At 44.3% G+C, this 17,315-nt stretch overlaps 1 protein-coding gene across 1 annotated transcript; it reads left to right on the forward strand.

Moving 5' to 3' along the window:
* Positions 1-1,669: 1,669 nt before the first annotated feature.
* On the forward strand, positions 1,670-14,053 carry LOC140587496 (ESF1 homolog). The gene is made up of 13 exons (XM_072708761.1): positions 1,670-2,126; positions 2,276-2,607; positions 3,060-3,173; positions 3,513-3,622; positions 4,245-4,397; positions 6,029-6,143; positions 6,796-6,946; positions 7,062-7,217; positions 10,675-10,802; positions 11,704-11,797; positions 12,271-12,362; positions 12,826-12,981; positions 13,739-14,053. Exons 1-13 carry the CDS (start codon positions 1,670-1,672, stop codon positions 14,051-14,053), a joined length of 2,373 nt encoding a protein of 790 aa, XP_072564862.1.
* The last annotated feature ends 3,262 nt before the right edge of the window (positions 14,054-17,315 follow it).

A 17,315-nucleotide genomic window follows, 5' to 3' on the forward strand; every position in this document is an offset into this window, starting at 1 on the left:
AACCGCGGCAGGTCCGTCCGAGCATCACTGTGCCTGGCGGCAGCAGTCGTCCCCCGCGCTTCGGCGGCATGTGGCCAGGCTCCGCGTCTCCCGAGCAAACACCGACAGAAACTATAAGTACCAAAGAGGACGCGGCTACTTAAGAACTCGTTCATACTTCCAGCTGACAATCCGCTGGTAACCTGTAACCTCTGAATAATTGCATCGAAAAGCAGCCGAGTTGCTCGCATGAAGCCCCGGCGGGCTAAGCGCTTCGCCCTTGCCTCCCGACACTGCGTGACGTGTTCGAGGTAAAACCTGGAACTGGACTAAGCAACGGGATTTCACTGAAGCTTCTTCAAATTAAAATTATAATAAATGTCAACAAACGCAAAGCGTTGCTCAAACATGATATGTCCTGAACTCGATCTTTGTGTGATATTTACGTCCGTCTTTTCCTTTAAGTTGGTAATGTGGCGTTGCCTTTAATCTGCAGCCTTTTTGGGCCACTCTGCGAGCCGTAGACTGAGGAGGAAGCAAGTGCATGACGGGAGGAAAAAAACACGTGTGTCGAGAAGTTTATATCGGAGTGTGCGACAGAAAGCCTGACAGCTGTGCTTTGGTAAGAATTTGTAAAATATTACGATTCAGGAATATGTAATCCTTTGAATCATTGTTTATTTAAGTTTTCCTTATAATCTAAGATGAACTAACGATCTGATTTCAGCCACCGATTTTACTGTAATTACAGCGTTGGCTCGCGAGCTGCAGCGTTATTTGCAGTAATGTTCATCTTAGCGAAAAAGTCTTTTAGCGTTATGTAAATTTTGCGTCACCTCATGTAAGGTTTGCACACTTTGGTGGCTGCCAAAGAATTGCATAAAACAGCAGTGGTAAAACTTTCACTTTTCGTCAAGTGACGTATATGACATTTGAGACTTTACCAAGATTTTTTTCTTCACGAGTAAAATGAATTTCTTTAACTACATTCTTCCCTTCAGACTTAAGTTATTGTTATAACGGAAATTAATTTCGGAAAATTAATTTCTAGGTCAGAAATAAATGACAGCAATTAATATTTCCAGTGTAAAATGTTTCGTTATAAATGACCAATAATCGTAATCCCTATGAAATAACTTGCTATTGTTTAATAAATCCAGAGAGTTATGTACATCAGAATACGCAAATTTTCTCTTTTTTTATGAGACGCGGGGACCAGTTGGTACTTCAGTTACAGTATCTTCTGCAGACCATAGACCAGTGTTTCTCACCTCGGTCCTCGGGGAGCCCCTGACGGTGAACGTTTTTGCTCCCATGCACCGAGCCCTATACCGAGGAGGGTCTGGGGGTCCCGGAAGACCAGTTTGAGAAACCCTGCCTTAGACCATCGTGCTTATATTGTTTCTTTTCAGTTTTTCTTTTATGCAAGTTCTGTTGTGTCGAATTCTATTTTTAATTATACTTATAATCGTTAAATAAATACATGATTTGACAGATTGACTATCTAAAATGTTGTTTGCAAAATTCAAGATAGTGATCTGTAGGTAGGAATGAACATCGGTTCCATGGTGTATTGGTCAGATTGCACATTGAGAGACCTTTTTGGTTTGGTTGGCCGTGTCTTTTGAAAAACTTGCCTTTGCTTGTTACCTTGCAGTTTCTGTCTGGGTGTAACCCTGAAGACTCAGCCATGGCTTCCAAGAAGTCTCAGGACAGTGATGACCGCTTCCTTCGCGTGAAGAAGGACCCGCGCTTCTGGGAAATGCCCGAGAGGGAGCGCAAAATAAAGATTGACAAGAGGTTCCAGTCTATGTTTCATGACAAACGCTTCAAGCTGAAGTACACCGTGGACAAGCGCGGGCGGCCGTTCAGCCACACGTCAGCAGAGGACCTGAAGCGTTTCTATGACCTGACAGACTCTGATCAGTCTGATGGGCAGGATGAGAAACAGAAGGGAAAAAGGAAGAAGCAGAAGTCTAAGGTCAAAGTGGGACCTGAAGAAAACACACAAGAGACACTGGATGATATGCAAGAAAAAACAGCAGTGGAGGCAAGTGAAAAACCAGAAAAACTGAAGAAGGTTCTGGAGAGGTCTAGCAAGCCTACGGCAGCTCAGACTGTTAAGGGAGTGACAGAGTATGCAAAAGGTGAGGTCTCGACTATCATTTTAATTGTATTTACACTTGTTGGCAGGTTGACATGGTGTTAGTTGCAGTTTCTATGACCTAAGTCACAGAAGAGATTATTTTGGCCAATATGGAAGCTGTTGTTCATTGGGTTATGTTCTGTTTGGAAGGTCAAGAAGTGCAGGCAGAAGAAGACAAGAAAAAGTGTGTCCAGGGTGATGAAGAAGCCTTGGATTCTGGTTCTGATCTCTCTGAGCAATATGAGACAGACGAGGAAGGGGACGAGGAAGGGAATGAGGAAGAAGAGAGTGCCAGTGAGTCAGAGGAAGAATCGGAGGAGGACAGCGACAGTGGGCCTGACTTAGCAAGGGGGAAGGGTAACATCGAGACAAGCTCAGATGAAGATGAGGAAGATGAGATAGATAAATTGCTGCGTCATGAGGAAGAAGAGATCCAGCATGACTGGGGCGAAATGTGGAAAGATGCCCCTCGAAGTGAAGATGTGAGTAGCTCAGCTTCATTGACTCATGTGCCGTAAGTGCAGAAGTCCTTCTTGAACTCTCCTTTGTGGCATTATGAAGAAAATCTGCCCATTGCCTGGGAATGTTTTTGTGCATGCTTTCCTTTCCAATGGCAGTGTCTTCAGATCTCCAGTTCAAGTGAAGGTTTTTCTTATTTGAAGTTAGTTGATATTAAATTGTTTCATGTTTCTAGCAAGCCTGGGACTCATTTGCTTATTCCACATGAAACGTGTCTGTGCAGTCCCCAAACTGTAACTCGAGCTAAACCGTACATTACTCAGTCTACTTGTGTCAGTCGTCAGCTGATTCACTTTTTCTGGTTGTAACAAATCCAATGCAGAGTGCTGTCACATCTAGTCATACTTATTAGATATTATAGCAAGAAAACCTGATGGGACAAGACTGTTGAAAGCGTATGTGTCGTCTGCAACAGGTCACCCATAGACTCGCAGTGTGCAACGTCGATTGGGACAGACTCAAGGGCAAAGATCTGCTGGCATTGTTCAACTCTTTCAAGCCCAAAGGAGGGGTTGTGCTGTCTGTCAAGGTACGGGAACTCTTTTCGACCTAGTCTTTTCTGACCTTGCTTCTGTAGACTTCAGCTACCAAAAAGTGGGCAAATGTGGGGGAAAGTGTGTGCCTCAGCTAGTCAGGAAACTGTGATCAGTTGCTGGTTGGTATCCTTGAATATGGCAGAGTGACCCCACAGCTGGGCCTCTGAGCAAGTCCTTAACCTCCAGTTGCTCTGGGGACTGTTTGACCCTGCTTACTCCAGAGTTTTGCTGGGGATAAAAGCGTCTGCTGAAAATATGAAATGTAAATGTGAATTGTAGGAATGTCTGTATCAAGTGTTTTTAAATAAATTCCCCGTTGTTTTGTCTTTCAGATCTACCCCTCAGAGTTTGGGAAGGAACGGATGAAGATAGAACAGGCCCAAGGACCATTGGAGCTGGTTGCATTGCCAGAGGATCCGGAGCAGGACACGGAGGAAGAGAGGTACATACTAGAAGCCACTTAGATCTGGCTTTTTGATGTCCTGTGCTTTGTTGGCATATGACAGCTAGTGTGATGCTGATGTCAGTTATTATGAACACCAGGTGGCGACATTTTGTCATGGCACAGCTTTTTCCCCCATGGCTATTTCTCAGCTTTTTTAAATTGAAATCCTTTATTAGAACTTGTCTTTTCAGTAAAACTGAACCAATTGTACATTGGCACAATACATGGTTTTGTGACCCTATTTATAAGACTTTCAACCTGGAACAATTTTTCTTGATGTGTTTTTTGTTTGTTTCCAAAGTTTAGATTTTCCCAGCTTTTATTGGCAGTGAAATTGTCTTGAAATTGGCTGTGTTTGGGGGGGGGGGGGCATTTCCTGCATGGATCTCAGTAATGAGGGTTAAAGACCCAATAGCAAAATACCCCAAACCAGAGTGTCTTTTAAACCCAGTACCGGTCCTAGCTGATGCAGTAGTGATGTTGTAGTGCTCTTTGTCCAAGGCAAAGTGAAACTGGCTGGCAGGTCGGTGGCCCTTAGAAGTCGGCGCCCACCTCTGGATTGGCCCTGGCTGCACCCGAGTGATGCTGCAATTACCTTTTCTCCTGTGTCTTCCTGCAGGACATACCGGGAGAAAATGAGGGACTACCAGTTTAAGCGCATGCGGTACTACTATGCTGTTGTTGAGTGTGACAGCAGAGAAACAGCCAGCAAAATCTATGAAGAGTGCGACGGGTATGAATATGAGAGCAGTAGCTCCGTCCTGGATCTCCGGTGAGAGAGCACCCCTTGGTACTAATAACATCCACCATCACCATCTCTATATGCTGATACCAAAAAGTGGCACTAAAATGCTGTTTACTTATTTAATTATTGAATGTTATTTAATTGCTTGACCAAACTCTTATTAAAATTTCTAAATAGGAATTATTATTAACCCTTTCAGGTTCCGTATCTTACAAAAGTATGCACATTCTGGCAGGGTAATCACAATGCTACCTACTTCCAGCATGTTATGACTTTTTTTATTATAAGGGTTTAACTGAGAAAGCAGGTGGTGATATAAATGTTCTTGGCTGTATTTTACTGCAATAAAGTGCAGTACTGCTAGGTGTGGCCATATAAATAATGCAGTCCAGTTAGCGTTACAACAGTGTGCTTCCATACGGTAATTAGTGTAGAATGCGCATGTGTTCAGACATGTGGACCAACAGCTAGAATGCAGGTATTGAAGGAATGGTACCCATCCAACCCAGTCCCGTCGCTGTCAGCCCGATTTTGGATGGACCGGTGCAGCACCGGTGTCCCGTCTCAGCTCAGGTCAGCTTTTGTGAACGTGGCTGTCGTGTTGGGCTTTGCACGCGTCGCAGTGGAATGTGCCGACATGGCGTTTATTTTCTCGTAATTGGCTCTTCGGCTGAATTCCCCCGTTGCCGGCGGCGAGCGTTGGTACGCCCTCCTTCACGCCTGCTGGCAGCTGGGGTTTGAGGCGTTCCCGACGGAGGGCCAATGTCCAAGTTGGCTAGGCTGTCAGTCGGCATGGCTGGCACCCGAGACCCAGGCAGAAACTGGACTATGCGTCTGCTACCGGAAGGCTGGGCGGGTTAGGGTTGGCTCGCAGAGAGCCTTCCTCTTCACGGTAGACCTGCAGCACTGCTTTGCGGATTCGTCACTTGGTTTCCCCCCTACGTGAGCTGGGGGAGGGAGCCACAGAGCTGTCGTCAAGTTGGCATTGGAGTACAAGCAGAGTGTGACACTTGAGTTGTGGGCCTCCATCTGAAGCCTGTTTAGCACTGACTCTTGAGTTATTTAGCTTGGCTTAGGCTCTTGGTACAAGTACACTGGAATGTGCAAGACGCACTTTCTGCACATTTGGAGAACTCCAAAAATGTTTCCGTTTATTTGGACAAATTAAACGAAAACGAACGTGTCTGTGCCATGTGCATCGTCGCAATGTCAGATGAATGTTTCCCGTAGTCTTGTTACAAAAGGCTTGCATCTTTTCGCTTAATGGAATTGTCATATCGTGGCCTTGATGATGGAGAAGGAGCCCAGCTTCTCTCACCCCTCTTTCTGGATATACTTCATTTAAAATATCAAAGAGTAATTAACAGTGTTGCGATTCTTGGCACAAACAAACCTGTTTGTTGTATTTTCTGAGTCCCGAATCATAGTGAAGGCAAACAGTTCCGAGGACTCTTTCATCAACGTACCACTGCCTGGATCGTTGGGACCCCGTTAGTCATTTTTCTGCGTGGTTCCAGTTTTTCCATTACGTCACAAGTAGCTGAAACGTGTAAATTGGCGGCCTACAAATTTGTCTGCCCGACGAGAGCCCGATAGCAATTCCCTGGCTGTTTAGACATACTGCCCCAATTGTTATGGTTCCTCTATTTTTCAAACAGGTTTATTCCAGACGAGCTCACCTTTGATGAGCTGCCAAAAGATGTTGCCACAGATGTGGACTTGGCTGCCTACAACCCCAAATATTTCACCTCAACTGCGATGGCAACATCAAAGGTAGGATGAGGCATGGCAAACCTTCAGTGCCCAAACAAAAGACTTTCTATAAATTTAAAGCGGTAATTGAGCGTAACTCTGCAAGACTGCGGAAGGTCATGTCTCCCTGCTCTCCATGACAGCCTTAATGGGGCCTATTGCTGCATGTTAAGACAGCTTGGCTGGCAGGTTCATAATTTGTTTCTCTGACCTTGTTCACTTCACAAAAGAAGGGTCATGGCTCCTTGGCCATTGAGAGATGTATGCATGTATATTCGTTGTGTCTGTATGTATGTATGTATGTATGTATGTATGTATGTATGTATGTGTGGCTGTGGTATGTACGCATGCAAACAGGTGAATGCATTGTTTTTTTCCAAATATTTTTATGGTTTATATGTTGGGTGTATAATTGAGAAGTGTGAGAATTGTGAGTGGATGAGTTTTTATTGTTGTATATTTTAATTTATTTCAAATTGCATGGTGGTCCTGGAGAAATGACCGTTGGCATTAATGTGCGACATGGTATACAAATGTTTGTGCGCATATGCGTTTTATGGTGAGATGACAGCAATTGTATATCTTGAAGGCCCTGTACATTGTTGATGGGAGGCAAACTAGGAAGGGCAAATGGCGTGCGTATATGTACATAAGCATGTGTGCTGTGCTCAAGGTGGAGCTAACCTGGGATGAGACGGATCATGAGCGGGTCACAACTCTAAGCAGGAAGTTCAAGAAGGATGAGATTCTGGACATGGACTTCCAGGCCTACCTGGCCTCCTCCAGTGAAGATGACGATGACCCAGAGGATGAAGATCTAGAAGGTCTTTATCAGACTGTGTATCTCCTTGAACTTGCCATAGATCACAATTAGATTAGGTTTTTCCGTGTTTAACCGTATGCTCATAAGAACACTTCTGCTGTGTCACTGTGCTGCAGGCCATGAAGACCAGGAGGTGGGTAAGAAAACCAAGAAATCCCACAAGAATGACGCAGAGCAGATCGCTAAGTACCGGGAGCTGCTGAAGGACCTTCAGCACAAGGACGTGAAGCTGGAGGACAAAGCCATGGAGATGGAGGTCACTTGGGTTCCAGGTATTATCCTGACTCCAGTCCGGAAAATTAGGCATGTCTTTCTGCATGCCTTCCGCCTCTGTGAAAAGTCTTTCAGAATTTGTCCCTTTCAAGTGATATATATACATTTAAATGAAAATATTCTGGGTAATTTCTGCTGGTCATGTTGAAAATCTGTGATGTGGCCGCTTCAACTTCCAGAAGATTCCAGCGAGAGAGCCGACGCCGAAGAGGGGGAGATAAGCATTCACACTTTAATTGGAAGCTTGTCTCATAGCGGGTGGTTATATGCAAAAGTATGCCACTCGCAGTCAGAATTTCAGTCCAGAGTAACCGCGATTGGCTGATTGGAAGCCAGCATGAAGTGACTACCTGTCTGTTGTATAATTCCCATTCTGTGGTCTGTGACTGCCTGCAGTCAAACCCCCATTATTGGAGCTTTGGAGCTTGTTGATTCTGCTCTGAAATTCCAGTCATGAATGATTGGTTTGGTTTGGTATGAATTTGAGGATGTTTACCTCCACTGAGAATGTGTTGAAAACCCCATTATGGGAAACCTCAGGAAATTTGGCATACCTCACGTGTGGGAACAGTACTGGCTGATGGAAAGCAGACTATAATATTATCTGCATCTTTGACGTGTTTTTTTTTTTTTGTGCATGTTACCTGGATACTTTCGGATGGGGGGAATGCAGAGATCTCAGACGCAAACGCTGTTTGAAAAGGGTGGAAAATGTTTCATTATGTATGCTAGGCAACAGTATTATGGCGAAATAACTCCCAGACAGTCATCTCCATACCTTTTCATCAATTATCTAGTGACGTTAAAATAAGCATGAGCAGGCTTTGGCCTTTTTTCGCAGTTACACATGTCATTTTGGCTTCTTCCTCCTTAAGTACTTAATGGATAGTTATTTTAGCAAAGCATAGCGAATGTGGTTTGGGGGGGGGGGGGGCAAACTGCTTTTAAAGTGTCGCGTGAGCCGTATATCACACTTAATAATGATGGACCCTTGCTCCCTGAATGGTTTGCATTCAGCTATCTATCCACATTGCCCCCCCCCCAAGAGCATTAAGAGTTCAAGTATGTAGAGTTTGTTCTGATGTCAGACGACCTCTGTGCTTCATATATGAAGGCAGGTGTATGGGGATGTCATCTTTGTCATTCCTGTAATGGCCTCTAGAGGGCAGGAATCATTCCCGAATAAAGACTGCTGGTATAGATGCAGTTTTACTTTATTAGAAACGAGCAGTGCTTTGATAAAGTGACACATCTGTTGAGTTAGTTTATACATTCTGAATTTATTATTAGGTGTTACTAGATTGGTATAGACTCCTAGCAACCATATCGGTTGCCAGATAGGCATTTCTCCAGAATGTCCTGTCTTCTGAGGGATGTTGCCAGTCATCCTCATCTGCTTTTACAGCCAGCTTTTCCCAGCACGTTTGCCAAGCATCGTGGGCTTTTTCCATCACCGGCGACCCTGAATCCCACTGCCTGCAACTCAAAGAGCTGCCGGAGTCCTGAGAACGTTTTGCATGCGGGCAGGTCATTTAACATTGTGCTTTGCTTTCGCTCTGCAAACGGAGAGGAGGTGATGAAAGCAGAAGGCACCTGGAGGTCAAGTGTGTGCTTGAGATTTCGAGAGCAAACTTTTGTGTTGGGTTAGTATTGGGGGGGTGGCTTGGGGGTGTCTGATGCCTTTCATCCAAGTCGAGCATCTGAAGCGGCGTTAAGCCCATGTCCAAATAATTACATAACGGAACACAGGCGCTTTCCAAAAACGCAGCCGCATGCGAGCCGGGGCAGTGCAGGTTGCAGGCAGATGTTTGTCAGAAAGCATCCGTCTCGTCGGCACAGCAAACGACGAGCCTCGGCCTGTCAAAAGCCGACGGGGATAAACCTGGAAGCTCATTCATCTGCCCTTTCCACTTCCTTGTCCCCAGTGCTGACTGCGGTGGGGAACGTACACAGGGCCATCTAAACAGGCCACCGAATGTCAATCCATCAAGCTCTCTGGGTCTCTGTCTTTGCTCTGCAGGTCCTCATTCGAGCTGCTCTGTGCTACAGATGTGCAGCGTCCTCCGCTCAAAACAGGAAAAGCACATAGCTATGTTTTTGCCTAGAATTGTTTGTAGTTGTTTTGTTTTCTTCTTCAATATACAAATACACAAAACATTGGAAAACCAGGCCGCAAACAAACAACCTTGATCTGCATTGGCCTTGGTTGTAGTTTTTCTTGGAGGGCAGTGAAGTGGTGAAAAACAATTACTTAATATTCTTCAGTTGCATGCTTTTTTTTTCTTTTTCATAAATTTAATTTGTATAACTATAACATGAAAAAATAACTTAAAAAATAACTACTAACCAAGAATTAGGTTATGGTAAATGATATACTGCTTATACTGTAGGGGTGTGCAATCTTATCCACAAAGGGCCGGTATGCAGGTTTTTGGGATAACCTTTAGGTCAGCTGTTCAAACTCAGATGAGAGGACTCTTCAGCCAATTAGTCCTCTAATTAGTTAGTACTCTAATTAGGGAGTTGCAGCAAAAGCCTGAATATCCATTATCCATTGGAACAGAAACCATTCCCCATAACAGCAGTTGCTCCAGCTTTTCGGCGACATGGATTTTAGTGCTGATGTAGGGGACTCTAGGCTCTTCTGTGGAGCTGTGCCATTTTGTCAGCTGCTGCTGTGTGGTTGCTGGGAACAGGATGGTCCATGTACTGCATCCTGGTGGATCTGCAAGAGCACAGTGGGATAATATCCCTTACTGGAAATAGAACACTGATTTAAAAAAAAAAATGTAACTATGTAATGATTTGGCCCTAGCTTTCACACTCTGTGAGGTTTTTATGCAAACACAGACACCTAAAGAAGCCTAGGCGCCAAGGCCAGGACCCCAGCGGACTCGCATTCTCACACAGAGGGATCATCACACCGGGCCATCCAGGCCATCCGCCTTCCACATGTCACAATTAGACACTTCCAGCTGCCTCAAATTGCTTCAGTATTCAGTATTTGTGGTGTTGGCTCAGCTGGACGGGCACAGAAGAATGAGAATTGAAGTCTTAATTGTTTGTGATCCTTTCACTGGGTCCTGAATTCTGCCATAATGGAAGAATTGTTTTCATGTTCCTCTAAGCCAGTGGTTCTCAATCCTGTTCCTGGCACCCTGCCTGCGAGAATGTTTTCACTCCAACTGTACCTTAGTCAGGCTTATATAGACCTTAATAGGCTAATGATGAATGTGGCAGGTTGAAAGCAGCATGGGTTGGAATAAATACATTTGGGGGGGTGCAAGGAACAGGACTCAAATCACTTACAATCAATACAGCTCTAAGCAAATAGATGGATAGCAATAAACATCCTCTCTATCATCGGCATCCCTGACACCTGTACGGCATTCTGACATTGTGTAAATGTCATTTTTGTTATACACTTTTTTTTTGTCTTTGTCTCCATCTCTGTAGGTCTGAAAGAGACAACAGAGGAACTGGTGAAGAAGAAGCTAGAGAAGAAGATCCAGCTGACCCCGTGGGAAGAGTTCCTGCAGAAGAAGAAGGAGAAGAGGAAACAGAAGAAGGCGGAACGCAAGCAGGTTGAGGAACCATTCGGCTTTGCCGGATTTCACTTGTTGTTTTTTTAATAAAGAGCAACTTAATATGCTATAAAGGAGCTCCATGTTTATGAGCAACCTACTCTTTGCTATTGCATCATCCATTAGGTTGCTGCGGCTTGTTAAATGCAGAGTTGTTTGGCATCACTTTGCCTAACAGTATAGCTGCATGTGCGGCATGATCGTTTCCCATTCGAGGGGAAAGCTTTAATGTATTCTGGGGCAGACGAGCCCTGCCTCAGCTGTTGTAATACCAAACCATCTTTAAAGCAAGCTTCTTGAATCGTGAGAAGATGAATGGTTTCATCTTGCTGGACCCCCACAAAAAGTATGCGCACACGTGTGCCGAGCGGAGCTTTCGTACAGAACCTCAGGAGGAGGTCATCTGTGAAGCCATGAGGTGCCTGCAAAGTCCTCCGTGTGTCTCTGGACCTGCGTGTCATGCAAAAATAAAACCCTGCACCCAGCCCCTGGGCGCCAGTTATATCTCACCCGCCGTGCCCTTATTGTCAGTCTTGGCGCATTCTTTCATCGGGGTCAATGTGAGCCAAAATAAATATCATTATCCGGAGTATATGATTAAAGAAACTTCTTAGCCTAAAAACATAACTTCGATCACAAGGCTAGTTTATGTGGACTGTTTGTCGGAGGGAGCTTAGTCAGGGATCAGCTGAAGAGTATGTATTTTACACTCCGTCTCTGTTTTTGATTGTCGCCACAGCTACAGAACTTCAATATCACGAATATAACAGATTATTAGCATGTTAAAATGTCGTATAAGCATATAGCTAGATGTACTATTGATGTACCGTAGTATGATCAAGTACAAGCAACAGGGCTAGTGAAGAACGTGTTATTTCTATGTGCATTTTTATTAATACAGGCCGCCCCTCAGTCTGACCTAAGTGGTGATGACGACCTGCCACCCGACGTTGACCTCAGTGATCCCTACTTTGCCGAAGAGCTTGGAATATCAGGTTTTGAGTCATTGTCACCTGTTCTAGTCTCTGACCTGTGAACGAGTTTCATGGCAGGCATGGTGGGGAGGGAAGGAAGCAACACCAACGTGCTATCCCTCAGATTAGTTTCTAAATGTACTGATTTCATTCTTGGCAGTGACTTCTGAAGGTTTCCTTTGATGTAATCAATGGTGTAGGACATGTGACTTTGTTTTGTGTTGATTAAGTGAGCAGAATGCATGAATGATGAACCAAAGGAGGTTTCTACATACTCGGGGTTTCTGGTGTGCCTGCAGATGACCTCAGAATAATGATTTCTAGGAATCATTTCACATACCACACAGAGTCCAAAGAAAATGAATCAAGGGCAGAATGTATTGTATACAGTCCGAAATGAACGTAATAAACGGAGAGGCACCTTGAAAAGCAGAACCTGATTGCCCTCATCCACTCTTTTTTTAACTGTACTTGTCGGTGTCCCTTGATCCCAGGATCTGAACTGAAAACAAAGTCCAAGAAGATGAAAAAATCTAAGGAGGAAGAGAGGACACCGGACGAGGAGATCGAGCTCGAAAGACAGAAGGTCAGTTTGACAGGTTACATGTGTTAGATCATCAACATGCCACTTATCCTTAACATCACGCCCATTTGATCCCTTGTTATTGTTAATTTTACCCTCATGGTTACTAGGCAATAAGGTACCTGTCAGCAGAGTTTAGAAAATGTGGTCTTCACCAGATAGTTATTTATTTGAAATATGTTTTGCCAGTGTTAGGCAAGGATTGGCAGATTATTCCCTTAAGCACGAAAAGAGTTGATGACTCATTCATCAAAATGGCCGTTTATATAAGAACTAAGCATGTGTTGTTTTTGAGGTTTAATGAGCTGTTGAAAGACGACGCACATGAAACTTGAAGAAAAACACCCCTGTCAGGAGTAGAGTGGTCCATTCCAGATTAGTTTTATTGAGAGGTGGCTCTTTTGGGGTTTATGCTGGAGGGGTGTGAGCGTGTGAAACGTCTCTCCACGGGCTCGTCTCTCGCCAGGCGGAGATGGCGCTGCTGATGGGTGACGAGGACGAGGAAGACGCCAAGCGCAAACACTTCAACTACGACAAGATTGTGGAGCAGCAGAACCTGAGCAAGAAGAAGAAGAAGAAGCTGCAGAAGAGGAACGAGCTGCTAGACGAGGACGACTTCGAGGTCGGAGCCCTAGCTGTCTTCCCCACCACGGCTTTACTCAATGTTTGGGCCCATGTCATTCGCACTGCCACCTCTAAGCCCTATACCTGAATATGGATCCTGTGCCTTTAAGGGGGACCTTCTCATCTCTATGCCCAAACGCTGGCACCCTCACCCATTGTGTAGTCCAAGTTGCCCCACGCAAAAACTATTACTCATCGAAACTACCTATTCTTAAAAGTAGAGAGGTTTCATTTTTGCCCTAAATTTCTGAATATGACGATGGCAGTGAGAGCTTTTGAGAGCTTTTTCCTCTGGGGCACGGAATAGCGAGCATTTAATTCACGGCAAAGCTTGTGGTTTTGTGATGGCAGATCATATGTACTGTTGTAATCCTTGAAATGGTTTAATTCACGTAGAGGTGAAGCCAGCCGTTTGCAGTAAATAAAACAGCCCAGCTAATTTTTGTACTAAATACTGCCAGATGTAGTGCGTTAGATATCATCTCTCTCCTGGTGTAATGATTTGGAAACAGATAATAGCATGAAATTGACCAAAGACCTAGTTTTGAAACCTGAAGTGACCTGCCCTCACAGGGTCCCAAATCCTAAGTGTACGTCACTGGCATGGCACTGAGCAGCTTTGTTTTGTTGGTAATAAAACTAACGCCTGTATGTACTATGGTGTATCATCTTAGTGCAGGCCTTCAGTGCGCTCACCACCGTTTGCACCAAAATGAGATTCCCGCTTAATTCTCTAATCACTTGTTTTGTTACAGGTTGATGTAAAAGATCCTCGCTTCCAGGCCATGTTCACCTCGCACTTGTATAATCTGGACCCCTCGGACCCAGGCTACAAGAAGACCAAGGCCACTCAGAGGATCCTGGAGGAGAAGCAGCGGCTCCGGGAGGAGCAACAGCAGGAGGACGTCACCAAGAGGAAGCAGCGGAAGATGCAGCAGGAAGTGGGTGCCAACGAGCAGCCCATCGGGCCAACCCAGGCCAAGGACCCGGGGCTGTCTATGCTCATCAGGTCCGTCAAAAACAAAACGGAACAGTTCCAGGCCAGAAAGAAGCAAAAGATGACAAAGTAGGTTTGATAAGAAATGTATGTTGGCAGTCTAGAACAGAGCAGGGGCTTGAAAGCTTATGACAAAGTTTGTACAATTAACTCTTAAACACAATCATCAAGAATTTTCTTGTGTTTTCGAAACGGAGCAGAAATCCACCCGAATGGATTAATGTCAGATTAACAATGCAGTCTGTGGAGCTGCATCCTTTGTACGGGAATGTCCAGGAAGTTCAGCCTGTTTTGAATTGCATTCCCCAGCGGAATGTGATGGTATTAATGCCTCCTATCAAGCTTCCAGCATGAATGACTGATGGAGGATGACTTTTATGTTGTACAAAGGATCCTCTCATGTCCTTGTTTTGACTTTGGAATGATAAGAGAAGTAACTGAACTTAAATCACGTCCTTCCATTTGGTGAAACACTGGATGAGGGGACACACAATCCTTTTCAGTGAGTGACCCTGACCAGGGCTGAAGCTAAGGGGAGAACTTCCATTGGGCCAGTTGAGTGAAATATGATCTCATTTGTTCAAGATCCCATGGATAGTTCCTTTTTTAGAATTCTGATAAATCCACATGAAGTATTCCCTGTGTTGTGTGCTTTTAATTTTTTGTGAGGTCCTCCTTGGTTCCTAGGGCATGCTTGTGCCATGAGTCACCTGGGGCTTCAGAGATTTTTTTTTAATGAAGATTTGAAGATGTGCTTGTTTATTAAACAACTAACTAGCATGGTACAAACATATTTACTGTAAAACTGTCATTAAGGGATTATCTGACAAATTAATTGATTCCTTTGGACTGAATTATTATTATTTCCAACACAGACATTAATTCATGAAGTTAAATGTAGTCTCCAGTTCTGTATTCCTGGAGATCAGTACCCCTTTCCCTATATATAAAGTTTCTAAAGTATAAGTTCATATGTTATTTGTGAGCAGGTGGAAGTGTTTCTTATCCAGGAGGATGAATCTAAAATTCTCATGTGTGACTGGGACACACTAAGCCTAAATGCTGTTATTGCTTGTCATTTTGCATTCATGTTACAGTTTCAAATATTTTCCCTTAAAAGCATAATGACACCATTTGTGTTGGAATGATGAAAACACGATTTGGGATTCAGAATGTCTTACTGGGCATGTGCCAATGAATTACAATTGAATGTTAACTAAGCTGAAGCTGAATGTACTATGAATTTGGAACTGATTTGGGTGGATCAGGTAAGTAGGCACGCCATGCTGTGTTTAGCATCATGCTGTAAGTTCTGCATGCTGGGACTGCTAGGGACATTTCAGGTGAAAGCCCTTGGGGAATTTCTGTGTTGACGGTGGAACAGAAGATCCCGTTTCAGCCTTGCTTTCCGGCAGAGTCTATTCCAGTTTTTTTTTTCTACTGGTGTCTCCATCAAAACATCTGTTGGGGATAATGTTTAGATAATCCAGGAGAGTGGAATCCTGACCAGTGCTTGCACTCAGTAGTGTCTGTGTGTCATCTAGACCGTTCTGAGTAACGCCCCTACTATATTAATGGCAAACATACTGAAGTCCCTTTTCCAGAATGAAATAATATATCTAAGACCCAACGTGAGTCAAACAACATAAATGTTTTTTGAAAGGGAGGCTGGGGGAAGTGTAGTCTTGGCCAGTTCATGTAACACTTTTTGGGGGGAGGGGCAGCAGGTATTGTCATTGGAAAGGCTATGGTCTTTGAAGTCTAAAATGTTGCCTCATGAGTCTCCAGAAGGGGTCCTAAGTGTATGAAATACATTTTAAGTTTATTTTGGATAAAGACAATGGAGTGATATAATTATTGACTTAACAGGCTGGCATAGGGTCTGTAGCATAGGGCAGTCATACGCAATTTAAAACCAATGAACTGGAGTAAATGTCTGAGGTGACTTCATTCAGATCCATCAGAATAAGGAACTTTTACTTGCTATTTTTTGTCTAAAGCAGCCGATTGTGAGTTATGTGTGATGCTGTGTGGAGAAATATTCAAGTGAAGTACGTCCTTGTATTCCTGCCCATTGTCTTAAATTAAATTGACCCATACATCACCCTGGTTATCAGCTGCGGCACTGCGAGACCGGGGCCCGTTTATGGGGTGGGAAAATGACCCCCCCTCACGGCTGCTTTATGCTCGCCGATTAATAGCAGCCTTGCATATACTCCTTCGTAAAAGAGGCCCAGATTGTTTGCGTGGCATGACCATATGTTAAAGGCGGACAACAGATGTCTGTAAACTTGGATTTCCCTTCAAAGGCAAGTATTTAGCTGCTATATTCCCAAACTGGAGAGACTGTCTCTTAAAGTACAGATGATGGTTTGATGGTAAAACACGCTTATCATACATTATTTATAAACATTGCAGTTTGTGAGTTTCAAAACCGACTTTGCCTGCGACACTTTTGCGCAAACCAGTTTCTGACTCCCGTATTTATGCGCGGGGACATACGAGAACTAAAAATATTGAATGCTCATCGTTTAAAAAGAGGTATTATGTTGGCATTTGTAAAATTCTGAAGGAAAAAAATAAGCGCACCTCACAGATTTAGTTGAGGGATTTGTAACATCCATATACAGTGCGATGGCATTTAACTAAGGGAGGGCAAAACAGCGGGACTGGCCATAACGGTTTATATGTGTAGTGCACTGAAAGCTCTGTGTATGTTGAATGAATTTATCAAAAATTCCACACAGAAAAATGTTCAAGACAATAAGGATCAGGCGCGGCTCGCGGCCCCCGCGCTCCCGAGCTCCGGCTGCCGGGGACGCGCGCACGCGCGCACGCCCGCGTCACGTGACGCCGCCTTTTCAATGAACTAGGAAGTGATCCGCGCGGCGGCGTGTCGGCTTCGCGGCGCAGCGCCCGGACGCGGCTTGTTTTTTTAAAGACCGGCGCCAAAAACAACAAACTAGCATCGATCGCTGCAAATTAGACAGTCGTCCGCTTCAGTGCCGAGAGTAGCCTGTTTGACACGTGCAATCTGAGTGCTTCCACGCAGCTCGCTAGTTAGCTAACGTTAAAGTCCCCCCCCCCATTCAGAAAAGCTTGCTAGCAAACTCTTGCAATTCAATCGACGGTGTCAACTTTCTGGAGTACAAACGGCATTATGTGTGTTTTTGAACATCTAACGTAGTAGTAACATTTTTGGACATTCTACACGTAAGGTTTAAAGACTGTCTCTTAATTGTTGCCATATTTAGTTAATTTAGCCGGCTAGTTAGCTAGCCGCATATCAAGCTAATTGCTAAATCCAGTTTACGTTGCGCTGATCACAAATACAT

Source organism: Paramormyrops kingsleyae, unplaced genomic scaffold (assembly GCF_048594095.1).
Source record: "Paramormyrops kingsleyae isolate MSU_618 unplaced genomic scaffold, PKINGS_0.4 ups286, whole genome shotgun sequence".
Lineage (NCBI taxonomy): Eukaryota > Metazoa > Chordata > Actinopteri > Osteoglossiformes > Mormyridae > Paramormyrops > Paramormyrops kingsleyae.

Coding starts and splice junctions, on each gene's coding strand:
- LOC140587496 (XM_072708761.1), top strand. CDS start 1,670: ATGGCTTCCAAGAAGTCTCAGGACAGTGATGACCGCTTCCTTCGCGTG. Junction 2,608..3,059: donor ATGCCCCTCGAAGTGAAGAT/GTGAGTAGCTCA, acceptor CGTCTGCAACAG/GTCACCCATAGACTCGCAGT. Junction 3,174..3,512: donor GGGTTGTGCTGTCTGTCAAG/GTACGGGAACTC, acceptor TTTGTCTTTCAG/ATCTACCCCTCAGAGTTTGG.